This window comes from Ahaetulla prasina, chromosome 5, assembly GCF_028640845.1.
Source record: "Ahaetulla prasina isolate Xishuangbanna chromosome 5, ASM2864084v1, whole genome shotgun sequence".
NCBI lineage: Eukaryota > Metazoa > Chordata > Lepidosauria > Squamata > Colubridae > Ahaetulla > Ahaetulla prasina.
In genome coordinates this window covers 64,963,290-64,988,406 of record NC_080543.1, presented here as the reverse complement: position 1 = coordinate 64,988,406, position 25,117 = coordinate 64,963,290, and the positions used below count along the sequence as shown (strand labels likewise).

Here is a 25,117-nt window from a genome sequence, read left to right as displayed (position 1 = left end):
CCTGCTCCCTCCTCCAATAATCTCATGGATGAAGTCTAGTTTTAAACAAGCAAACATCTGTTCACACAATGGAACAGTATTTTTTCTCTCTCCCCTCCACCCCTCCACATGCCCTGCTCTCACACCAATCTTGGTCTAGATTCATAAGCTTCACCAAGCCACAAGTTTTTCCCTGTGAATATGTCTGCAATATCAGCATATATTCACATACATAGATTTACACTGAATATGAACAATTTTTGTTTTAAAGAAGCCAATCTATGGGGAGTTTTTATGTTTAAAAGACATAGGATATGAAACCTATTTCTAACAGAATGAATAACAAAAGGTTCAGTGCATTCAGTGAGACGAAAAGATAATCTTGAATATGTCAATAATAACTCAGATATTTATACATTAACATACACTGGGAAAACAATTTATCTTCCCCTCCAGTATAAGCAATAAATAGTGCTTACCCTTGAGAAAGAGACACTTGGATGTTATAACATGGCAAGAGAGGCACATCTGAGAATTCAAACTCAAAGATATCACTAAATCCATCTTCATCTTCATCATTTGGGCCAGGTGGATTAGATAGAATGTCAAATCCTGATTCGCCTTTTGGCTCTATTTAAACAAACAAACAAAAATAATTGAAGATCCTTTGTCAAACAGTGGCTTTTTCCCCCTTTCCTTCCCTTTTTTAATTTGCTCTCCCTGCTGTGAATTCTGCCCCCTCCCCATACATATACATGCATACATTTGAAATAATAGAACTCTGCCCCCTGCCCCAAAACATGTCTTCTTACCACACACAGAACTGCCATAGAAGTCCCAGGACAAGCCAGGGTCATCAACATCACGACCTTGGAGATCAGTTAAATACTCTAGAGAGATACAAAAATATAACATTGAAAAACACCCAAAAAGTTGGGAAGTTTTGCAATCTATCATAGCATGACAAAATATAGCCCATAGAGGTTTTATGCTTATCTGAAAGCATACAGTATTAATATAAAGTATCAATCAGAATACACCAGAACTCTAAGTGAAGTACCGTATTTTTTGAAGTATAAGATGCTCCAGATTATAAGAACGCACATTAGTTTTTGAGGAGGAAAACAAGAAGAAAAAAAGTTCTGCCTCTGCCTACCACCATCCATCGGTATTCACCTGCTAGCATCCTTGCAGCAAACAGCAAACAGCCTGGTCAGCTTCAGCACATTATTGCAGCCTGATTCAGCACGAGCAGCTGATTGGCAGTTGGATCAGCCTCCCAGAATACTACCAAACAGCTGTTCCAGGCTGCGGGGATCACCACAGCCCGTCACCATCTCTGCATGTCACATTTTTGGCCTCTGCACATCATGTTTTTGGTCTCCACGCATTACGTTTTCAGCTTCCACGAGTTGTGTTTTTAGCCTCTGCACATCCCGTTTTTGGTCTCTGCATGTCATTTTCAGCCCGTTCCAGGCGGCCACCGTTGCTTAGCTTTGGAACCGGCCAAAAATGCAATGACGGAGGCTAAAAATGGGGTGTGCGGAGACCAAAAATGGAGGTGGCCATCGGCAGTGATGTGCTGTGGCAATCCTTGCAGCCTGGAACGGGTCTTGCAGCCTGGAACGGGTCTAAAATGGAGCATGCAGAGGTCGAAAATGCAACGTGTGGAGGCCAAAAATGGCCGGCAAGTGGGGGCCGGCAGGTGGGCGGGGCTTCAGCAACATTTGCTGTATAAGATGCACAGACATTTCCACCCACTTTTACTCTGAAAAATACGGTAATATCAGGTATCTTATTTCTTTTCAAATATAATTATTCTACTTTCATTTACTTTTCAACAACCTCCAAATCCTACTTTTAGTATTCAGTTTTGTGTGCCTCAAATTGATTGTGGGATATGAGCTATAAAATTTAGGCTACAATTGCTAAAGATACATTTGTTTCACACAATCAGGCCAAGATCTTTACATCTTCCTCACTAGACCTTTTTGTGCAACTGACAATGCAAACCTGAACTTAGTTGATGATGAATGAGAGTGTACAAGGATACACATGAGCTGTAAGGTAAACCCTCATAGTTGTTTGGGAGAAATAGTTTTAGTGTTTCCAATTGCAAAACAGATAAATGGAAACATATGAAAAAAGAGGAAAGCAGTATACTAATTGAAGAAATGTCCCTGATTGTACATTTCATACTGATTATTCATACGTCTTTCCCCACATTCCAAAATTTGGATGACATCATAATATTGGCCACTGTTGATGGCCACAGATGAAGAGATATATGAGCTACCTGCAAAACTAAGATACTAACATTTTAATTCACAATATTAATACTGTGAAAAAATACACAGTATTTAAATACTGTATTAAATACTGTGTATTACTGTTGTAAGTTAAGCAACAAAATATCTGAAATGCACAATCCTTACTTTTACTATTATCTGAAAAGTAATTTATGTTTTGCAGAATATCAAATTGCAAATGGACAAGCATTGGCACAATCAAAAGTATACACACCTGTTAGAAAAGTCTCCATTAGTTCACTGTGCGTCATTTTCACAATTGTTCTACCTGAGTATGTGGCAAGCGTAGGGTCAGCGCCATAAGAAAGGAGCAATCTGACAATTTCTAGGTGATCATTTTCCACTGCATCATGGATAGGCCTTAGGAAGGGAAGAAAGAAACTTTTGTTTTAAATCCATACAGCGTAATAAGTTATGTTCTGTCTTCATTTAAAGCAAGAAGGATTAGCATGATGAGGAAGAAGACTACTGCACAAAGTGCTTTTCTCACATTTTAAAATATATTATAATTTTCAGGAACTGAAACTAATATACATATACTCTATTAAACAGAAAGCTCCTTGGAGAAAGTTATGTTTAAATAGACATCACTTTGAACAGCAATCAAATCCCATAGTATTGTCATATTGGTATCAAAGGTTTTATGTATGTAGAATAGAATAGAATAGAATAGAATAGAATAGAATAGAATAGAATAGAATAGAATAGAATAGAATAGAATAGAATAGAATAGAATAGAATAGAATAGAATAGAATAGAATAGAATAGAATTTTTTATTGGCCAAGTGTGATTGGACACACAAGGAACTTGCCTTGGTGCATATGCTCTCAGTGTATATAAAAGAGAAGATACATTCATCAAGAATCATAAGGTACAACACTTAATGATAGTCCTTGGGAACAAATAAGCAATCAAATCATATTAGGAAACAGTCAATATAAATCATAAGGATATCAGCAACAAGGTTACAGTCATAAGTGGGAAGAGATGGGTGAGAGGAACGATGAGAAGATTAATAGTAATGCAGACTTAGTAACTAGTTTGACAGTGTTGAGGGAATTATTTGTTTAGCAGAGTGATGGCGTTTCAGAAAAAAACTGTTCTTGTGTCTAGTATGTGCAAACAATATATTGAGCATTCACATCATAGTTTTTCTTTGTAAAATTTAAGTCGTTAAAAACCCAAACAAATAGCTGCCTTAATATTTTTCAATTTTATACAAACTTAGTTTCATTCAAAATGTATAATTATTAGCAACCTCTAGCTTATGAATCAAGAAAAAAGTAAAAACTATATAGGTGAAATTAACAATTATTTAACCCCTTAGAAATAAATGTAAAATTATGCTATCAAGTTTTGCTGAATAATTTATTAAAATATGTCTGAATGACTAAAGATATCACACATGTTTAGGACTGTGGGGAACAAAACATCTTTATTCAATGGAATTATAGAAGACAATGAAGCTAGAACCAAATATTTTTTGTTAGAATTATTTTAATTTGCTTTATTTGAATCAGAATTCTAATATTAAAGTAAAAGACATAATAATTTCAAATCCTAATATTGTTCGAAATCTCTACAAAATAGAATGTGTACACAGGGCCTAACTAAGACCTGGTATTAACTAATGCCAAAGATTGAGAAACACTATTCTACACTGTAGACAAATGTAATAATGTAGGATATTAGGCAGCCAACTGTAATAGTTTCAGAAACATTTATCTCCATATAACAGAGCAATTTTTGCATCTTTTTTACATACACATTCTACTGTATATAAACATTTCCACATACTATACATGCATAATTAATCCACAAAGTGAGAAAGATGAATATACTGAAGAAAATGTTGCTAATTATTCAAATTGGTAACCAGTTAAAATAGGGCTAAAGCAAAAAGAGAGCCAAGGACCATAAACTTTGATATAGCTTATTGTTGAGAAAGAATTGTAGAGTGGACTATGAGATAGGGACCCTATAGATAAGATGGCCCCATAGGCTGAGAGAGGGAAGGCAGGTGTTGGGAAGGAATGGAGTTATGGGAGAGAGGCATCACAAGCACTTAATATCAGGGTGGTGATGGATAAATTAAGATGGAATAACTCTGCCAATAACCGAATATAAATCCCTGTAGCTGAAGTTGTAGTCTAAGAAGCAGATGAGTTTTTGCTGTTTTGCTGACTTCCCAGCTGCACAGCTAATCTCTGCCAGAAATGCTCAATTCAGTCATGGACCTGGCAATGAAGTACCCCATGCTCCAATTCTGGGAACCCCACCTACTAAGGTGGCACAGAAGTTCATAACCAACATGCCAACAATAGACCTGATCAGATTATTGAGGACCTAATTCATGCAGGTGGTCTAATATTTTTTGTCTTGAGGCAGTTCCAAACATGATCTGAAGATGGAGGACATTCTCGTTATTCCTTTGTCATGGTCAGCTTAGTCTCTGATTGCTTTTTGGCTTCCTGGTGCTGCCCTCCCACACATCTCCCATACACTGGGAGGTTGAAACTATTACATCACTCTGTCTCTGAAGCCTCTCCGAGGAAGGTTTGGTGGTGGTGTTTTTACTGAGAATCTATTGGACAAGTTTGACTAAGGCCACTGTTTCTACTGGAATAAGCATTTTATGGGACCTTTGGATTGGATAGTCCTTCAATCTCAGAAGGCTAGTGAAATTAAATGGCAGAGGAGATATCCAGAGTGTCACTGAAGGAAGACATACAGTGAATTTGATCCAACAAATTAAGAATTCATTTCAGGGATTATATTGTAGCAATAAGAGAGCAAAATGTAAATATTTTTCAATTCTTATCTACAGATTTCCAACCCATAGCCCATTTTAAAGCGACCACTTTCCTGCTGAGGAAGGATGGACTACAGCAATACATAAAAGACCATTGTGAGGAATATCCTAGGCATCTGACAGATAAATTCACTCATATCTTTTTAAACTGGACCCTTGACTAGACAGGTCCAATCAAATAACTGGGGCAGAGTCTTATTCAGTTATAGGGGAACATTTGACCCTGTAACTCCTGAAAAAATGCCTTGCACTGGTTACCAATGGACTTCTGGGTGGAAGATAAGAGTCTGTTTGTTGTTTACAAATCCTTGCATGATAATGCAAGAGGTAGTTATTTAATGGACCATCTTTCTCCATTGTTTCTGCCTGCCCCTAAGATCAGATACCATCAGCAAACTCTGGATCCCATTAAATAATGTCATCTAATGTGACCCAGAAGGTGTGCCCTCTCTGTTGCAGTGTGCCTGCCCTCTGGAACATTAGTCCCCAGAGATTTAAATGGCCCAGCCTGCTTTCTTTCCTTTAAGGATGCTTTGAATATGACTTTTTCCCCAAACTGTGGGCTACAAGTGGGACACAGATTCTCTACATGTGGGTTTTTATTGATTGCTTGTATGTGTTTTGTTCTACTGGAATGACAAACATTTCCCTCTCTTCTGCCTGTTGTTTTATACCTTTTGGTATTAATTCTATAAGTTGCCTGGTCAATTAGAATTGTCTTGAAAATCTTACGTGTAAACAAATTTAATATTGTTATCAATGTTGAAAGGAATATAGGAAAAACAAGGCATTTAGCCATTCCAATTATGCCTCTTCCAATAAAAGACTCATAGAAATCTGTACAACTCCAGTTGTATATGCCCAAATCCCCATCTTTAAACAAAACCATACATACATTCCCTGGTTTAGTTCTGAATACATCAGTACTACAAGGTAATTACATCAGCTCTACCTAAACACAGAAAAAATGCTGAAAGACCCTGCTATGTTCATTTTCCTGCTTCCAGGGGAAGACTTTGTGAGAGCTATCCTTAAGATTATGGAACCTGATAGTCAGTTTTAATCTTTTCTTGGCTCCCTGCCTGCAGAAATCACATCACTCTTGAAAGTGGCTGTCTCTTCTAGGCAGCAACTTCACTCATCCTAAAGCCTACAAAACTGCATTCTCTCTCAGCTGCTGCGGGCATCCAGTTTATTCTATAGTACTCATTGCCCAATCTCTTTTGCGAACACTATACTAAACTCAAGAGATCAAGGAAAGACATGGTGCATACTCAGATGCTTCCCAACTTACTGTTGTCTTCATAAAATGTGCAAATGTCATTTAAACCAGGTATCCAGTATTGTACCCTTGGCTTAAAAGTCTATTTTTCAATGAATGAGCTAATTAACAGATAAGATCGTTTTTTTAAAAAAAAATCCAATGATTTTTTCTTCTTGCAATATATTAGATGAAACCCAGTCACAGAAATCCATGCCGGTGTTGGAAGAAATATCCATCTGGGTTCAGTTCCAAGTGGGGACAAAGACACTGGAAACATGGAGACTGCTTGGAAAGATGGTTTAATGGTGGTCAGGATCACATGGCTTGAGATCCTGAACAGAAAAGGGATGAGATCCTCTGCACTCCCTGGCTTTATGCTTTTTCTGAGTTTTGAACTTTCTGGGGCACAGGAAGAGTATCCTGATTGGTTGTCAGACTCTCAGGGGGTGGGGGTCTTAGCTAGCCTTGCTGGCTGATGTAATCTTCCCAGGTATCCTGTGGTGAGTTTCTGTTGCTAGGTGGGTCCTATTGTGTTGCAGATGATGGTCCATTGACAAAGGTGGGGAGAATGAGTTTCTACCTCTGACCCATTGACAAAGGTGGGGGGAGTGAGTTTCTGTCTCTGACCCATTGACAAAGGTGGGGGGAGTCAGGAAGCTGCTTTTGTCTTTAAAACATGTTTCTCCATTTCTCATCCAGGGAAATATATTCTGCCTTTTAAATATTTTCTAAAATATTTCATTCTTCTAAGAGGGGGGTGGGTGCTAACTTCCTACACCAGCTAATAATATCTCTCACAAACATTAGCTGTTTAGGCAGGGGTGAAATACTACCGGATAGGACCGGATCGGGCGAGTAGGTAGCGGAGTTTGGTTCTGGTTCGCCGATCCAGTAGCAATCGCTGGCTGGCCACACCCCCGAACCAGTCCACGGCCCGCAGTCCAGCCTTCGCAAGCTGGACACCGGAACACCGGGAAGGCAGCTCACCACCTGCTCACCCTCGGTCAGGGGCCGGGGCCCATTCCCCAAGGCCCCGGAGCCGCCACCTTCCCCAACCAGGTCAGGGAATGCACCATTCCCCGACTCTGGCCTTTCCCCGGAGCCACCGCCCGCTCTTCCTTCACCCACTAGCTGCCCGCTCGCCACCTGTTCCTCCTTCACCTTTGGATACCTCATTCCCCTGAGACCCCGGAACCACCCCCTGCTTGCCGCCTGCCTCAACCGGGTCGGGGAATGCACCATTCCCCGACTCCAGCCTTGTTCCGGAGCCGCCGCCCACTCTTCCTTCGCCACGCAGCATATACTTACTTTCTTCCAGCGGCTGGCTGCCAGGAAAGGCAAGAGTCCAAAAATTAAGAGTCCCTCTCCTTGAATCTGCCGTCGCCATTGCTGCGTGTTCCATGCACCGACTGCGCAAGCACACACCCGTTTATTTCATTTATTTATCAGCGGTAGTTTGGGTGTGCGCTTGCACAGCCAGTGCATAGAACAAGGCGGCATATTCAAGGAGAGCAACTCCGGTAACTTTTGGATGCTTGCCTTTCCCGGCAGCCAGCCGCTGAAAGAAAGTAAGTATATGCCGCGTGGCGAAGGAAGAGTGGGCGGCGGCTCCGGGACAAGGCTGGTGTCGGGGCATTCCCCAGCCTGATTGAGGAAGCGGCAAGCAGAGGGCGACTCTGGGGCCTCAGGGAATGGGGCGTCCCTGGGCCCCGGCCCCTGACCAAAGGCGAAGGGCGAGCAGGTGGCAAGCGGGCGGTGAGTGGGCGGCAGCTCCGGAGAAAGGCCGGAGTTGGGGAATGGTACATTCCCTGACCCCGTTGAGGCAGGTAGTGGCTCCGGGGCCTAGGTGAAGGGAGAACAGGTGGCGAGGGAAAGGGAAAAGGCAGAATATAAATTTTTTTTTCCCCTACTGGGTTCTGTGGGCGTGGCTTGGGGGGGTTGTGACTGAGTGGGCATGGCTGTGAGTGACATTGAGTTGGCCACGCCCACTCAGTCACAGACACACCCACCCACCAAGCCACACCCACAGAGTAGGTAGCAAAAAAATTTAGATTTCACCCCTGTGTTTAGGATATTGTCATGAAATAGAATACAGCAGAGTAAAACTCTGAAAGTAGATTTCAGCATACCCCTGTTGAACAAGTGAAGTAACAAGCAATAATATTCAACCAAAAAAACCCAAACAAACAGAATACAGAGAAGTCACATAACAAAAAGTGGGTAGAAAAAATTAATGAGGCAGAAAAATAAAATTCTAGCTTCCCATTTCAGTTTTAGCCATCTCCCCATTCTCCAAGATTACCAGATCTAAGATCCTATACTGCGAGCACAAGAAAACAGAGAAAAGTATTTCTACTAGCAATTTAATTAATAAAATATGCTAAATAGAGATAATATTAAAGAAATGTCACAAAATACAATGTAGGCCCAATGCTGAAGTCGCAAATCAACTTTTATATCCCTAATTCTGTTTTGATTATAGATGACAAATAATCCTTAAATTTATGTGAAATACTCAATAATTCCTTCCTTGTCTTACCATCTAGAATTACATTTCTCAATTTATAGAAACAGAAATATATCGCTAAGGTAAGGGTTGTGTAGTGCACACTGTTAATTATTTTTTTTACTTAAGTATCATATCTGGATTACAAATTGCAGAGGTACAGAAAATGTACAAAAGGAAAACAAAAATAAGCAGTAGGCCAAAGCAAATTCCCTTCTTTGAAAGTTTGGGTTTATTACCTTAGAAAAAAGCAATTAAAGAAGGACTTCATAGAGGTGTATATAAATTATATGCAATAAAATTTATAGGGAGAATTTTTTTTTGTTTCTTTTAATAATAGAACCCAGTGCCAATGAGAAAACAGTGACGAACTACTTCATTAAGCTGATGCTTGAAATGTAGAATTTACTGCTTAAAATTAAATGATGACTTGTTACTTGGATGGCTTTTGAAGACGATTAGATAAATTCATGGAGAATATGGGTAGGACTTGCTACCAAATTTTATGGAAATAAATATATATATACACACACACACAGAGAGAGAGAGAGAGAGAGAGAGAGAGAGAGAGAGAGAGAGAGAGAGAGAGAGAGACAAACTCTGTGTGTGTGTATTATATAAGTTTAAAACATGCTTAGCACCATCATTGTAAGCATGCCATGTATAGCTTCTCCTCCCCCCCCACCTTTAAAGCCAATTTCCTTGAAAAGTATCCATGAAAAATTATAAATTTACAAAAGACTTAAGGTTACAAAAAAAGAAAGGTAGACACTGAAAGATCAGGTGAGAATGCTAAAATATTTTAGAAATAGTAGTTAAACCGAGAGTTGTTAATGCTTTCCATCGATCATGATAACTCTATTTGCAGCCTATTTCCAAGATCTTAATCTGTATCTTCTACTGTGGCAACATGTATGGATTCTGTGTTCGATCTATTCTGTGTCCAAACATTGTTTTGTTTTGTTTGTTATATTTCTATGCTGTCCATCTCACTGATACAGTTATTCTGGGCAGCTTACAATATAAATAAACAATTCAAAAGTGCTTTAAAAAAAGTTAAAATTAGAAAAATTGAATAGAGAAATTGAAAAGTTAAAAACCAAGATGATGGAGACCTAGGAGTGAGAATCTTCTCTATCCCATGAGCCACCTCCAGCATAGTAGACACCTGTCAGGGCCCCAGGCCAAGCAGTAGAGCCATATTTTTAGGCTCTTCCAGAGGCCAGGAGTGTGGGGCATACCTTACCTACAACAGGAGAATATTCCAGAGAGTGGGGGGCCACAGCAGAAAAGGCTCTTTTCTTGGATTCATCAGCTGAAATTCTTTGGCCAACAGAATCCGAAAGTAGACACTTTCTGAATGAGGAATTCCCATTAGGATGAGATGGTTCCTCAGATACCCTGGACCCATGTCATAAAGGGATTTAAAGGTAATAGCCAACATCTTGAATTGGACCCAGAAACCAACTGGTAGCCAGTGTAGCTCACGTGACAAGTGATATCATATGGCCCTGAGGGGCCTCCATAACTGTCCGCACTGATATATTTTGTCCCAGTTATAACTTCCAAATACACTTCAAAGGTAGAATGGAAAATGTCTGTATACCTATGTGAATATGTGGTGTATAAATAATAGTATGGATTTGACTAGTCTAGTTTGGGGGCAAAGATAGCACAACAAATAGTAAAAAATAGCAGAATCATACAGAAAGGGTACAATCTGTTTTTAATCCACTGGCTGCTCTCTGTACATTACAAAGGGCAGATGAAGGTAAACTACAACAGAATCTCCACTTATTACTTATGAACTTCAGTGTCTGACCATACAAATAATTCCCATAGATTTAACAGTAACATTCTTAGTAAAAGAAATTCATGATAAGAATTTTGCAGATTATGAATTCAAGGAATGAAAAAAAGGGTTCAATGAATGAAGAAAATTTACTTTTTGAGCCATGATTTTGTGTTTATACCACATGCTACAAAAATTTCTATGGCTTATTGAATAAAGTGATCTTATTAAAATAAAGGTCTGACTGCTTGGTTTAAAAAAATCTCACAATGTGGGGGTAAGTGTACCTTTTTTCATTATTTTCTTTCTTTCTTTCTTTAGCTAATGGAAGAAACAAATATTCAAAATGTCTCTACAAAATCAATGAGGTGACAAAGTCTACTCAGAAGTTTTTTAAAAGGGTTGGTTTTTTCCTGAAATCTTTGCAAGTTCTATTCAAATGCCAATGGCTTTCAGACATGCTACTTTAGAGCTGAGTTACCAGATAAGGTGATAAGTGATAAAACATTCAAACAGAAGAACTCAAAGAATATACCCATCATCATTACAGAACTTTTAAAAAATAAACACAATTAAACTGCTTTAGAAAAGATGAACTTTGCATAACAAAATATGAAGTTTAATGAATAGTAATGTAAAAGAAATGATCTAAAAATTAAAAGCCTTGTCAGAGAAAGCATGTTTATTGCCTTTTTCCTTATGATTAGTAAAAACTTGAATTTTACTGTTGTCTAAACTTCGTATTTTTATTAGTATTTAAGGGAGTTATAAGAACCAGTTTGATGCAGTGGTTAAGGCCTCAGGCTAGAAACCTGGAGATAGTGAATTCTAGTCCCACCTTAGCTGTCTGATCTTGTGACAGTCATTCTCTCTCTCAACTATAGGAAGCATGCAGTGGCAAATCACTTCTGAATCTAGCCATGAAAAACTGCAGCAGCTTGTCCAGGCAGTTACTAGGAGTCAACACAGACTTGAAGGAACAACAACAAAAATCAAAGGATTCTTTGCTGTTGATGATATAGTCTTGCAGCCAAAATGTACCAAGTAGTGACACCATGTTATCTTATCAACTTTTAAATAGTATACAAAGACCAAAGCAACTACTGTATACAGTATAAACCTTTTGGGAGAAATATACCATTTCTCTAAACAAGATTACAACTTAGGTGTAACAGTAATCCGACTATATATTAAGACAATACTGAAACACAGAAGATTTAGGTTTAGCTTAACTAGAATTGCTAACCTAGTTCCATCCTGAGCACTGCAGTTGACGTCTGCTCCATATTCTAGGAGATGTCGCACAATGCTCAGCCAACCTCTGGCACAGGCCTCATGTAGGGCACAATAACCAGCATTGTCACGATGATTTGCATCACAGACTTTGTTTTCCAAACAATATAGAACCACTTCCTGAAAAAGAAGAAAACAGAGCAAATAGTTTGTTGTTGTGAAAATATGCATATCATTTACTTTTAACATTCTGGGAATACTTCTCTGATTGGACTATTAGTGAGTTACAAAAGAAAGAAGGAAGAAGTCAAATGGTTGAAAAAGAAAGCCAGGGGTTAGCCCAGGAAGAAGACTGAGATATCTCAAACAAAACTGGGGCTCAAGATATTTAACAATTTCAAAAGCATTACCATACAAATAAATGTGGAAGGATAGTGGGATAAATTAATTTACAAGGAAAAATTGTATTTCACTTTAACAGAAGAAACAATGTGGATGCAGATTTTTTTATATAGTGAAATCTTTGCTGGGGCAAAAATCTCTTCAGACTTTTAAGAGTATATTTAGTTTCACTTCTATTTATGCAAACCTCTTCCATTGCATCATATGTTAATTAATGACATGCAAAATTTTCTGTATTTCAGTTATGTGCCACATATCAAGGCAGGGAACCATCATTTTGGGGATTTTCCCCCTTGCTTCTATTGTATCCCCAGGACTAAAGATACACCAAGATGCATCATCATTCCTCTGTGCCTGCTAAAACCAAATGGAAATCCACTGTGAAATAACATGTAACATCTATTGGGATTTCACTTAATGTTTTATTATTGATTTGAGAGATTTCGTGGAGATAAAAGATCACTTGTCAATTAAGATCAATGAATGGAAAATCTTTATACTACTGTATTTTGAAAGAAAGAATTTGCACAACAATCAATTGGTTGCAAGGTTTCATTTGGTTACAATTCTTGGCAAGTATGGAAATTTCAGCCCATGAGCATCACCTGGCTTAGGGCTGTCAAACCCATGCAGTTGGGCCGGATGCGGGCCATGCTGACCACGCCCGGTTTATCAAAGGTCAGAACACCTGTAGTACATCCTCCTCAATTTGGCAATAATGGTTTTAAAAACTCTAGTTGAAGACTCTGGTGTGATACCATCAAATTTGTTAAGATCACTTAACTTCAACATTTCCTCTAATTTCTGAAGTTATTATTGTGGCATAAGGTTTTATATATGACAATAGCTAATTGTGTACTGATCTAAAATAGAATTGGAACATCTCTCTCTAAATCTGCTCCAAGAACCTTTCACAAACTGGTTCACTCCTATTGCTTTGCCTACAATCTCTATCATTTCCAATAACTGATCACACTGTGGAGGCACACAGGACAAAACAAATGGTAGAACTTAAGACGCAGAAGGCTACCGCACATTTTTCAAGGTTTCAGGAAAACATTTACAATTTTTCTGAGATAATTTAGATGACAGTCCTAAAATTTGGTATCTTATGTATAAGGCATACATTATGATAAGACTTAGAACTAGTTGGCATTAATCAATGAATTGTATGGTATTTGCCTATATTAGTAAATAAATGTAATAATAAATATGTGTAAGAGAGAAATTAGTCAGATTTTTCCCTCTTGTTTAAACTCATTCATTTAATCTGCACAACAGTTCCTGAAAGACAGCACCCATTCTGCATACAGCTTTTCACCACTGAACTGGTCAAGTTCCCAGTGGATTTTATCCAAAGTCATTCACCACAAAACATAGCAATATAGTTTTATGATTAACTAATTAAATACACTATTTAATTATGATTTATTTAATTCATAGAGATTTCAGCCTTGTCTGGTGAATTTCAAAAATATGATTGATAGCACATGACTAGTTTGAATATGAAAATAGGAGCCCTGAACAAAATGTCAAAAGCTTGCATAGAAATTACAATTATTACAATTACAAATATTATACCTTTCTGACCTATTTATATTTTCATCAGAATTTTTATAACCCAAAAGGTGTAAAATACTTATTATACAGAGTATATAAATAATTATTTCCTAATATATGTTTTTATGTTAATACTCATTCTGATAGTGGCCCTACAGAGGTCATTCCATAATAAGCTAAATGGAGCACAACAAATGTAGTATTTAGCATTTAATAAGTCAGGTTTTTAAAAATATGCATGCTTTCTTCATTTTAAAATAATGATTAAAAAGATAAGAAAGTGAAATAAGAGAAATATCAACAGACACACAAGCAGTTCCACTTGATAGTCTCCACTGATGTTTTAAGTAGACTATTTCCATGTCTATATTCCTAAATATGGCTCTGCAAAGTATTCTGTGTACATCCTCAGTTCAAGCCAGGAAAGAAAATCACTAAAAGAATAAACATGACTAAAGTCTCTTTACAATATAACAGCCAGACTTGTCACAGTGATTTACATCACAGACCTTGTCTTCCACACAATGCAGAATCACTTCCTGGAGAAAAATGGAAAGGGTGGGGAGGGAAAAAAACCCTGTTTGTTACTATGGAGACACCTTTAAAATCAGAGGTTTTTCACTTAAAGAAAATAGGTGGGCAGGGGGAATTTTTCACTCAGGAAATTCTCCTTTGAAATGAGGCAGTGGTAGGAAAGAAAAGTTCTAAAAGGGAGGTTCCTAAAAGAGAATCCAGAAAGGTAAGACACCTATAGGAAAATGCAAAACCTTTACTGCCAGTTTCCTGGTGGTGCACAAACTCTGATCAAACATTACAACATATTCCAGAAGGTAAATCCAATTCTTGGGGGAGACCACAAAATACATCTGCAATTTTGTTTCTACAAGCCTATCCATTACTTTTACCTAAATACTTACAATTCACTGTTTTTGCTAGCATGCTTCTGTATTGTACAGCACGGAATGCTGAAAAAACACATTTACAGGAATATTTCTTTAATTAAAAAGTCCTCAACTTATTATAACATACAATTTTTCAAAGTCCCTTAACTTATTCCTTGTCAAATTATACTCAAGAGATGAAGAAAATGAAAATCTGAAAAATTGGTTGTATTCTTTCTGGTTGATTCATTATAAAGAGTTTTTGTTAAGCATTTGCCATGCAATGTTGTGAAAGGCCACTCAAAAGGCTGCATCTGCAAACTAATGATATGAGGTTTAACTCCAGATTTGACGGCAGCTCAATTTACACAGGAAGAGGCATGTATGTTTTCCATAATGTATCCAGTGGTCTCTTTTCTGCAGAACAGAGCTCTAGTCATGGAAAATAAACATTGACATTAAGCAACAGTCAAGTTACCTCTATCTTTTTGGGTTTTTTAAAAAAAATATTGACCTTTATTGCCACAAGCTTGTTGGTTGTTGATCTACATGGAGGAAGAGAAGTGCAAACTGAGACAGATACAGCAGATTCACCACCTTCAAATGCCTCTTCCTCTTCCTTCAAACTGTGCATTCAAGTACATCTGCTTCAAAGGGAATTTTAATTTGATATTTATTACTGTTTATTCACTAAAGACCTTCAGCACTGTCCTTTATTTTCACTTAAACCTCACAGAATATATTTTGAATTAATTAAGCCACCTAGATCTTAGGAAATCAGGCAAGATTTTCACTTGCACCAGTTTTGTACTGCAGTAATCAACAGAAGTTCAAATAGTTATTTGTTTAAAATGGCATCACATGCATGAATAAGGAGATATTAAATTCTTATTGTTGCATTATGGTGTTAAAAGGAAACACAAGTTCAGAATTAGTTTCTCTAATAGCTGGCATCTCTATTCTATCAGACCAGGAAGACCTGTAACAATTGGTCCCGTCCTCTTCCCTCTGCAGCAATCACATGCTAAGTCTTCAGTCAAATATCTATACCTCTGAGTGCAGGGGGAATATAATTTTTTTAAAACCCATACAACTTTGTATTCACTTGTTGATCTTTGCCACCCTTGGCAAACAAAAAAAGCAACAACAACCAAGGGTTCAAAAACAAGTACCAAAGCAGGCTTGAGAAAATGGATTTTGCAATGCCCCTTCATTAACATCACACTGATAAACAGTCCATACAAAAATAAACAAACAATTAAAGACTAAGTCCTCCCTCTTCTTTTTTGCCTTCTCGTGATATCTGTTCTGTTCCCCACCACCACCTCAGTCCGGGAGACATGTGAACTGACTCAATTAGCCAGCAATTTAGTCCACGGCAGCTATCAGCTCTGGCAGCAGACCAGCGAACGTCTGCCAAGGTTTTCTTTATTTTCCCTGATGTTACCGGAGCAACCAGGAAATCAGGAACAAACAGTAATCCAGGCCAAATGCTCAGTCAAATAGTTCAGTTCAAGTTTTCTCCAGTCAGTTTGCTTTGTCCGTCACGAAGTAGTAGAGCAGCCCCTCTTACTTTTATACCCTGTGGGGTGTGGCTCCGTGACTCAGCACTCTCTAGGCCTGCCCCACCCCTTCTTTTGTTGTTCCCACCTCTCGTCTACGAAACCTGGGATCTAACCAGGACTGATTGTCCACAGCTGGGTCTGGAAGCATTGCCTGGGTGGGGGGAAGATACAGGAGACAGAGGCCTCATCACCTCCTCCACTTGGCCTGCCTCTGGCTCCTGCAGCTGACGGCCCTTCCCCCTCACTCTCTGAGTCACTTTCTGGAAGGGGGCCAGGCCGTGGGGGGGGGGGGCTGGAGCCACAACAATATCTCATAAATTCTTGCAAGCAAAAGCAGTCGATTTTGAGAGTCCATGAGGGATTTCTTTGTGAAAGGGAATCTCACACTCCCTAGGTCTACACTGCTAACTTATTTTTTCCTTCCCCATTACCCGTTTACTCCACTCCTTTCCCATTTCTCACTCTTCACCCCTTATCCCAAGTAGGGAGAAAAGAATTTCCTCCTTTTTTATTGGGAGCTAGGCACAATTAGATGAATTACCAGCTGAGGATATAAGTGAGGAATTATATTCATGGGTCTTACCAAAACAGGCATCACGCTCCCAATATGGAAATTTTCCTTTTTCTACCCACCTCATTTTTAGTGATTGTTTAGATTACTTCCTAAGCAATAGGATCCCAGACACTCTTGTCTGGACCTAAAAGCATTTGCAATACTATATACTTGCTGGCTGGTCTATCACTTTGATGTAAACAACCAGACCTGGTTTCCCATGACTAATCTCAATGCTAATAGAACAAAAAAGATGAAAGATGGCATTCTTAACTGTCTTTCAATTCCAAGTCTTTTTCCACAGTTCCTGAAATTAGCCTTTATCAGTTGGTAACCAGTCAATTAGGTAGATCACTGAGGCTTCTTGAACTGCTTAGCAGTTCTGCTTGATTTAATATAGACAAATTTATAAAATTTAGATATTCAGCAGGGGTGAAATCCAGCAGGTTCTGACAGGTTCTGGAGAACCGGTAGCAGAAATTTTGAGCAGTTCAGAGAACCATTAGTGGAAATTTTAAGTAGTTCGGAGAACCGACAAATACCACCTCTGGATGGTCCCAGAGTGGGGTGGGAATGAAGATTTTGCAATATTCTTCCCCAAGGGGTGGGGGGGGAATGGGGATTTTGCAGTATCTTTCCCCTGGAGTGGGATGGGAATGGAGATTTTGCAGTATTCTTCCCCTGCCATGCCCACCAAGCCACGCCAACAGAACTGGTAGTAAAAAAAAACTGATTTTACCACTGATACTCAGGATATTGCCTTATTAGGATAAAGTTAAACCATTACCAAGATTGCAGTCTGTGCTAGTATGTGTTTAAATGCAACAGGGTTTTATATTTCTCTTCCTCCTTTTCAGATTTCCCCTTTTCCCTTTTTGATAAAATGAAGTATGCAATAACATTTCATTATACCTAAGAAAAATGACTTTGTGACCACCCAACCCAATAAATCTAAAGCCAGAAACATATTTTTCATGCGACCTCTGCATTGATACGGTGTCAGACTACCTTGTCACACAGGAAGCTGGATATTTTGTGTGTCACAAAATATTTGGATCTAGGATTGCTACATTACCTAGCCTCTCAGTGTAGGCTTTCATAACAAACCTCTCCTTAAGTTTCTTTTAGTAACAGAAAGTCATTTTTAAAAAATTAAAAATCCTAGGTATGAAATAAGATTCACCTATTAAGGAACATTTTGGGTTTCTTGCATCTGATTAAGATGTATATAACCTCTTTCCTGTTCTTTGCCTTTTTTTGGCTGCATCAGAGCTTCAATTGAAATATTAAATAAATAAGCTGTATCAGGACTTTGTCCAACTTGACATTTAACATATATCATTTTCACAAAACATGACCAATGCCTTAAAATGTAGAAAATTTACCCACACAGAGACAAACACACTTCAGATATTGTATTTTTTATGTTCTGAGTGGAATCCATAGTCCACTGCAATGTGTATCCCCTAATACTAACTGGCTCCAAGGACTCTATATTTGTCAAAAGTGTGAAATGACTCCCAAAACGTATTTATATACAGTGTACCAATAATGTAATGTTTAAAGCAACCTTAAAATGCAGCATGCTTAGACTCTCACACTGCGAAAATAAGGCAAATCACTAATCCTTTATAAATGCAGCAAAGATATATAGACCCTTTATCTTACTTTATACAAGATTCCAATCTTGCAAAGCACACCATACTCTGAATTCTTATTGGCAATGACAGGCACCTAATTCAAGTTGCAGGTTATTAAATTACATGGGTTTATATGGTTTTTCTCCTAAACCCACTCACAAAATGCATTAATTGCATGGTTGAATGAAAAAGTCTCAAGTTATTTCATCATATTGAGATGAAATACAGATTCTTAAACATACGAGCAATTAGAATCATACGTGATACCAAACATCATCTATATTCTAATTCAAAATAGTGATCTTCAGAAACAATGCTTGCCTCATATCCCAGTCGTGCTGCCCTTTGCAGAAGTGTTTCTCCGGCATTCTTATTGACAATAAGTCTTCGAGCTTCTGGGGGCATGGGACGACTTGGGGCAATCTCCTGAGGTGTACTTGCAATCTGCAGCTGTGAGGGCTGAAAAAAGGCAATAATGAGGAGTCTGCTGCTGCTGCAGGCAATCATACAGTTTGCATCTAAGTGATTTGAGTGAAGAATCACAATCTGATTTCAGATTCTCATTAATTTTAACCTGTCAAAATCTTCACTGAATTCCATACCTCATCCCATCTATCCTCAAAAATTCATTTTAAAAAAATGTATGGTAGTGCCATCTTCTCAATTACAGTAAAAAGTTCTTAAAAGTTCTATATCAATGTACAAGATTTCCATGAAATCATGTAATTTGTCCTAGGAGAAAGCTGAATATGAACCCCGAGTTAATGCAAAAAGGAGATGTTTAAGAATTTAATCTGGGTGATTTTATCAATCTGATAGTAATGGCAACTGAGTCATGATAAAAAGATACCTTCTCCTCAATGCTTTCAATATCTGTTATGTCATCTCCAGTCAAGGATGACCTTGTTCTCCTCTCCTGCAGTGCCAAATGTTTTGTTTTACACTGACGTTTCCCTGGCGGCTTCTCACACTCGCTGTGTTTCTGCAACAGAGATGCAGCCTGAAAATCCTCTTCTTCATCCATGCACAGCCCATCTGTCTTCCAGTTTTCTTTAATTTTCTGCTGCTTGGCAGCCAACCTTGAAGTCAAAGTATAGCTTGGCTGAGTTTGCCTTTTGCTGTTTATATTGGTGGAGAGATTCTTCATATGTGAGGACACTGGGAACAGAGGGATACCTACATGGAAGGAAAGGCATTGCACACTGTACAGCATGTTGAATGGGAAGATAAATACATATCTAACATTCAATACAAATCCTTGCATTGTTTAAAAACACTAATCTTTAGATAGATAAATAGATAAATAGATAGATAGATAGATAGATAGATAGATAGATAGATAGATAGATAGATAGATAGATAGATAGATAGATAGTACATTACTATTTTTACACAAATACACATTTTAACTGTAACTGTTAAAGCAAGTATTATATAGAATGAATTGTTGTAACTTCTAAGCAATATTTTCTAATCTGCCTTAGATAAAGGACAATAAGCAATCCCACAATTTAGACACCACATCACAGATATAGTACAATGCCAGTCTACCTTCTCAAGTTACTGCTTTGGATACAAACTGGAGAAGATGTTTCCTTACCTGTAACTTCATGATGCTAAAATGGGAATATATTGCTCTTTTAGGTATAGAACTGGTGAACCTTTTCACTTTGGGAATTTGTTTTTAACATATCAATAGCAAATGTCACTTGCTTTGTTATGAATATGTAAACAAATACAGATGATTTCCAAAAGCAGAAATGGTACTTAAATATCCAATTCTCATTCTTGCCTTTCAAAATTATCCCTTTGCATATGAAGATGACTGGAGTCAATTTCTTGCAGCATTTTGAAATGGTTTCATGGATCCAGATAGTTAGCCGTGTATCTATGTAACATTACTATAAATAAATAGCTACCTTTTCTGCCTAAACAATAGAAAGCACCTAACCTTTTCTGAGAACACCAGGGTTTTATAAGTATGCTTTGTACTTAATCCAACTGGAATCAATATACAATGTCCCACTGATAAATTCTCAAGAAAAAATCCCACAGTTCTTTCTATGTTTCACAATATTCTGCTATCGATGCCTGAAAACCTGATTGCCTGATACATGAGAAAAATGTGACAACAAGCAAATATATCCCAAAGCCATATTTTCAATATAAAACAATTCATTACTGCTACTAATCTCTGAACTAAATGAAAGACTAAAAGTTTCTTTTAGAAATATTTATATGCATATTTTAAAGGCCTGCAACATTTTTAAGACACTGGGCAAATCTAGAATTTTGAAAGTGGCACAGTGCTATTATACAATGACTACCATGAATCAGATATGCAAGTTCTGCAAAGAAATATAATGTGGAGAAGAGCTGGGGTCTTGTCTTAGACCCAAAGGTAAACCCCATTCTGATGAATCCAGGTTTTGTTCCACCAGAAACTCTCTTTACAAAAATGAAAAACAGGTAAATCTAAAAAGCAAGTGATTTTCCCAGGAACCCTATTACAACATAATGGTCTGAGCTTCTAAAACACATTGCTTATGACCTACAATTTTCTTCAAATACAACCAACTGTTCTTTTTCACAACTGGAACATACCGTATTTTTCAGACTATAAGTTCTAAAAACTTAAGTTCACAGGAGGAAAACAAGAAAAAAATAGTTTTTGGCCTCCATGCATCACGTTTTCTCCCTCCCCGACCCCCAAAAGCACTCTGCAGTACTCCGCACAGCCCGGTTTCACCATGGCAAAAATGGCCGATGCGGTGCATTGCAGAGTGCTTCTGGGGGCCTGAGAGGGTGAAAACACGATGCGCAGAGGACTTGGGAGCCCAAAACTAGGGCCATTTTGGGTGAAAACAGGCCCATTTTGGGTGAAAACAAGCCATGTGGAGTACTGCAGAATGCAGTAGGGGAGGGCAAAAACGTGATGCACACCATTTCTGACAAATGGCAGTCCAATCTCTTCTTGAAAGATAGCACGGAGGGCTTGGGAGGCCAAAAACGCCCGTATTCGGTCTATAAGATGCACCTAAATGTTCACCCACTTGGGGGGGGAGGTGCGTCTTATACTCCAAAAAATATGGTAATCTGTGCAATCTGTCCAATCACACTTGGCCAATAAATTCTATTCCAATAATTCATTTTTATCAAAACATTTTTTTACATACAACCTCCCTCCCCCATAAATCTTCTACAGCCCATTCCATTCTAATCATAGTTTTGCCTTCTCTTATAATCCATCCTATCTTTCTTACTTTTTCTATCTGTTCTTCCACTATCCTCTACCCACCATCTCTATTTGAAACATGATGGAGTGCATGTCTTCATTTTTTTAACCCGTGCAAAACCATCATAATGCATCATGTGTCCGTGGGACACAGCAAACAGCAGCATTTATGTAAACCCTCCTCTTTTCAGATAGGTCATGACTTTGGCCGCTAAATAACCAGTCATAAACCAAGGACTACCTGTATTGGGAAATTATTTGTTTTCCATGTGTTCATTTTCCATACGTTTAATTTGAATGGCGAAACACTGACATATGTACAGGAAAACTCACAGTAACTTGAAATAGCAGAACTGAACCTCCTCAGTACCCTACAAAATAGGCCTACGATTTTACTGACTTTCACAAGATGTGAAAATTTAGGAAGATAAAACAAATCAGCCTTCTCAACACATACACTGTTCTGAAAAGCAAAAATCTAACTTCACTGGAGTGGGGAAAAGCATTATGTCCAATGCCCTGATTCTCTGAAACAGGCAAGAAGTGTATAACACAATCTGCTTATCTCCTAGCAAGAACAGGATTTTTTTACTTCTTAGCTAAATCGAAAACACATTTTTTCATAAATAGCATTCATAAAAATAGACTCATGTTTTGAAGGTATAATAGAAGAACCTTGTTGGGTTCACCCTCTGTACAGCTTCTGTACAGTGATCAGCCTCTCTACAGGTTGCATTTAACATCTGGGTAGGGATGATAGCTGCAAAAAATTATGCAAAATAGGCAGGAATGTGTTAAGTGCTCAGCAAGGCCAGGATTAGTTAAACTCCTTTCAGATTATTAAATTATGTCACAAATGTAACTAGGGATTACACTATAGTTTTCTCTGTTGCCTATCTCAAATACCTAGCAATAATGTGATAAGGAAATATTTCTTTCTTCTACATTAAGGTACTTAATCCAAATTATTTTTATGATATGGATCTACTCTACTGAGCCTCACTTCAGGCTACCTTAGGCTACCAACTATAGTGATAGTTGGTAGTTTAAAGTAATCTGAAGGGAGGCTCAGAAAGTGCCCACTTTCAAATGAAGTCAAGCAGTCTAACTCATTCAGGGCCACTAGGTAAACTCATGAATAAGCCCCAAGGAAAAATTTTTGACTGCAGCAATATAGTTTCCCAAATGGTAGTGCTGATAGGAACTTGGTATAGTGAGCCAGCTATAACATTTCTTTGGACCCTTATGATAGTAAGCTTCCCAAGGAAAGGGATCTATTTCAACCTAAGGATACAATACCAGAGATCAAGCATTTCAGTGGTATATTATTGTTGTTACAGTATTTAAATTATTACCTTTTTATCTAAACTGCTTTGAAGCACCTTATATTTCTGGAAAATGAAGTTCACAAGTAAACTAACTGACTAAATAGGAAAGAAAAGAAAGATGTGGTAAGGACCCTTACCAGTAAAAATTAGACACAAAGAACAAGAGATTTAGGACATCATCTGTCACTTCTTCTAACATAAATCAGATAAAAGCTGATGTCTTTCTATCTCCCAGCTCCCTGAACATGAAGATTTAGCTCAGAAGTTCAAAACCTAATGGAGCAGCCTATTCCCATGAGTGATCAAAAATTCAGAACATTTTATGCTTGGCTTAATTTTAGCCCATTTAATATAGTCATATTTTATAAAATCAACCAATAGAAGAAAATATATGTTGAATTGTGGAGTCCTTGGTTGTTTTTCTTGCAGTCATTTCATTACCCAACTAGGTAACATCATCATCATTAGCTCAGAGCACTAAGAACTCCACAATAAAATCAAGCATTTTCAAATGAGATTATCATCCTTGTAATCATTATATAAAAATTGTTCAGGATTGTTTTTAAAACACACAAACAAAAATATGTAGGATATTGGTTTTAAAATAATACTATATCACACTTTACAAATTTGGCAAAACAAACACAATTTAATTTAATAGTGTTTCTTAAATTTTTCACATAGTAACGACTGATATTATAATACACAATGAAATATATTACATTAAATATATTACTATAATATAATATAATATAATATAATATAATATAATATAATATAATATAATATAATATAATATAATATAATATAATATAATATAATCAAATCATATTTTATCCCGCAAAAATCACTACTGATAACTTCTTAGACTGGTGGCAGCATGCGTCACTAAAAAATGCTAGATTTCCCTAGTAATCTCTGCATACCTGGTTCATTGTCACTTGTTTTGAGGGACTCTTCAGACCAACTTCTATTGTTTTTGATCTCTGACCTTTTCTTGGTGTGCCTTTCTTCTGTGCAGTCTTTGACCTTTGCAGTGGCCTCTGGCTGAACAGTCTCAGCTAAATCTTTCCTGCTTTGCCGGCCCAACTTGCCGGGTGGGGATCTCTCTGCTGATACCTGCTGCTCCCATAGTTCCCTAAGATGCTGCAGGTGACGCTGCTTTTTGGGATGAAGCCCTGTTAATTCAATGCACACCTTCAGGTTGGTCACCTCATTACAATTGGACTCTTCTAAGTGGTTAGAGGAATTGTTTGTCATTTCCCTCTCAGGCCAGTCATCTAATGGAAAAATAACTAAAAATTAATCAAAAGGCCCTGAACTTGAAACAAAAGCTATAGTTCACTTGTGGGGCAGATTCTTTCAGCTTCACCATTACACTTGCATTTTAAACATTTAGCTCAGGAAGGGGTTGCATGCATATAGCCCTTTGCATTGTCCAATGATTACATTGTCCAATGACTAGTTTTTAACCTTTCAAATTTCCAAATATCATTCAGGGAGAATTTTGGATTGGCAGAATCAAGGCCATAAAGGGGCATGTAATTCATTTCACAAACCATGCCTTAAAACAGACTAACAGGGGTTGATTACCTTTAGATGTCTTTTTCTTTTTTGCTTTTGATGCAAATTCTTCTTCCAGTTCTTCTACAAAGTTTTCTTTAGGGATTCCATCATTCCGCATGTTCTCACCAGAATGTTTACGTTTTCGGTCCAGATGTGGGCACGGAACATGGCTTATATCTTCTAAAGATTGGTCATTTGTCTTTTCGTACACAGTAAATCTCTCCAAACAAATATCTGCAGGAGAACTTTTGTCCTCAGGAATTTCAGAACTTTGATCATGGATATTGTCTGTGTCATGAAAATAGCCTTTAAATAAAGCCACATTATTAATTTGGTTAGTTTATTGTGCAAGAATGCAATTGATCTCTTCAAAGAAAATCTAGTCTAGTGACTATCTCCCTCCCTCCCTCTCTCTCATCGAAAATACAAATCTTTTTCAGACTGAATATTAAGAGACCTGTATAAAAACCAATAAGAAAACCAAGTTTATA

At 37.7% G+C, this 25,117-nt stretch overlaps 1 protein-coding gene and 1 long non-coding RNA gene across 6 annotated transcripts in view; one reads left to right on the top strand and one right to left on the bottom strand.

Moving 5' to 3' along the window:
- BCOR (BCL6 corepressor) overlaps nucleotides 1-25,117 on the bottom strand; it is a 79,161-nt gene that overhangs the window by 1,307 nt on the left and 52,737 nt on the right. For 3 of the 5 annotated variants that reach the window (XM_058186805.1, XM_058186808.1, XM_058186807.1), the window contains 8 exons: nucleotides 24,654-24,932; nucleotides 23,987-24,340; nucleotides 19,348-19,673; nucleotides 18,819-18,956; nucleotides 11,910-12,076; nucleotides 2,503-2,648; nucleotides 792-869; nucleotides 459-609 (listed from right to left, as the gene is read on the bottom strand). In XM_058186805.1, coding sequence (XP_058042788.1) covers nucleotides 459-609; nucleotides 792-869; nucleotides 2,503-2,648; nucleotides 11,910-12,076; nucleotides 18,819-18,956; nucleotides 19,348-19,673; nucleotides 23,987-24,340; nucleotides 24,654-24,932 — 1,639 coding nt within the window. The remainder of the gene's footprint in view (nucleotides 1-458; nucleotides 610-791; nucleotides 870-2,502; nucleotides 2,649-11,909; nucleotides 12,077-18,818; nucleotides 18,957-19,347; nucleotides 19,674-23,986; nucleotides 24,341-24,653; nucleotides 24,933-25,117) is intronic. The other 2 variants (XM_058186809.1, XM_058186810.1) reach the window with 2 other exon arrangements.
- On the top strand, nucleotides 8,207-18,810 carry LOC131200240 (uncharacterized). The gene is made up of 3 exons (XR_009155554.1): nucleotides 8,207-9,354; nucleotides 10,985-11,064; nucleotides 12,541-18,810. It is a non-coding gene; the product is annotated as an uncharacterized LOC131200240 (long non-coding RNA).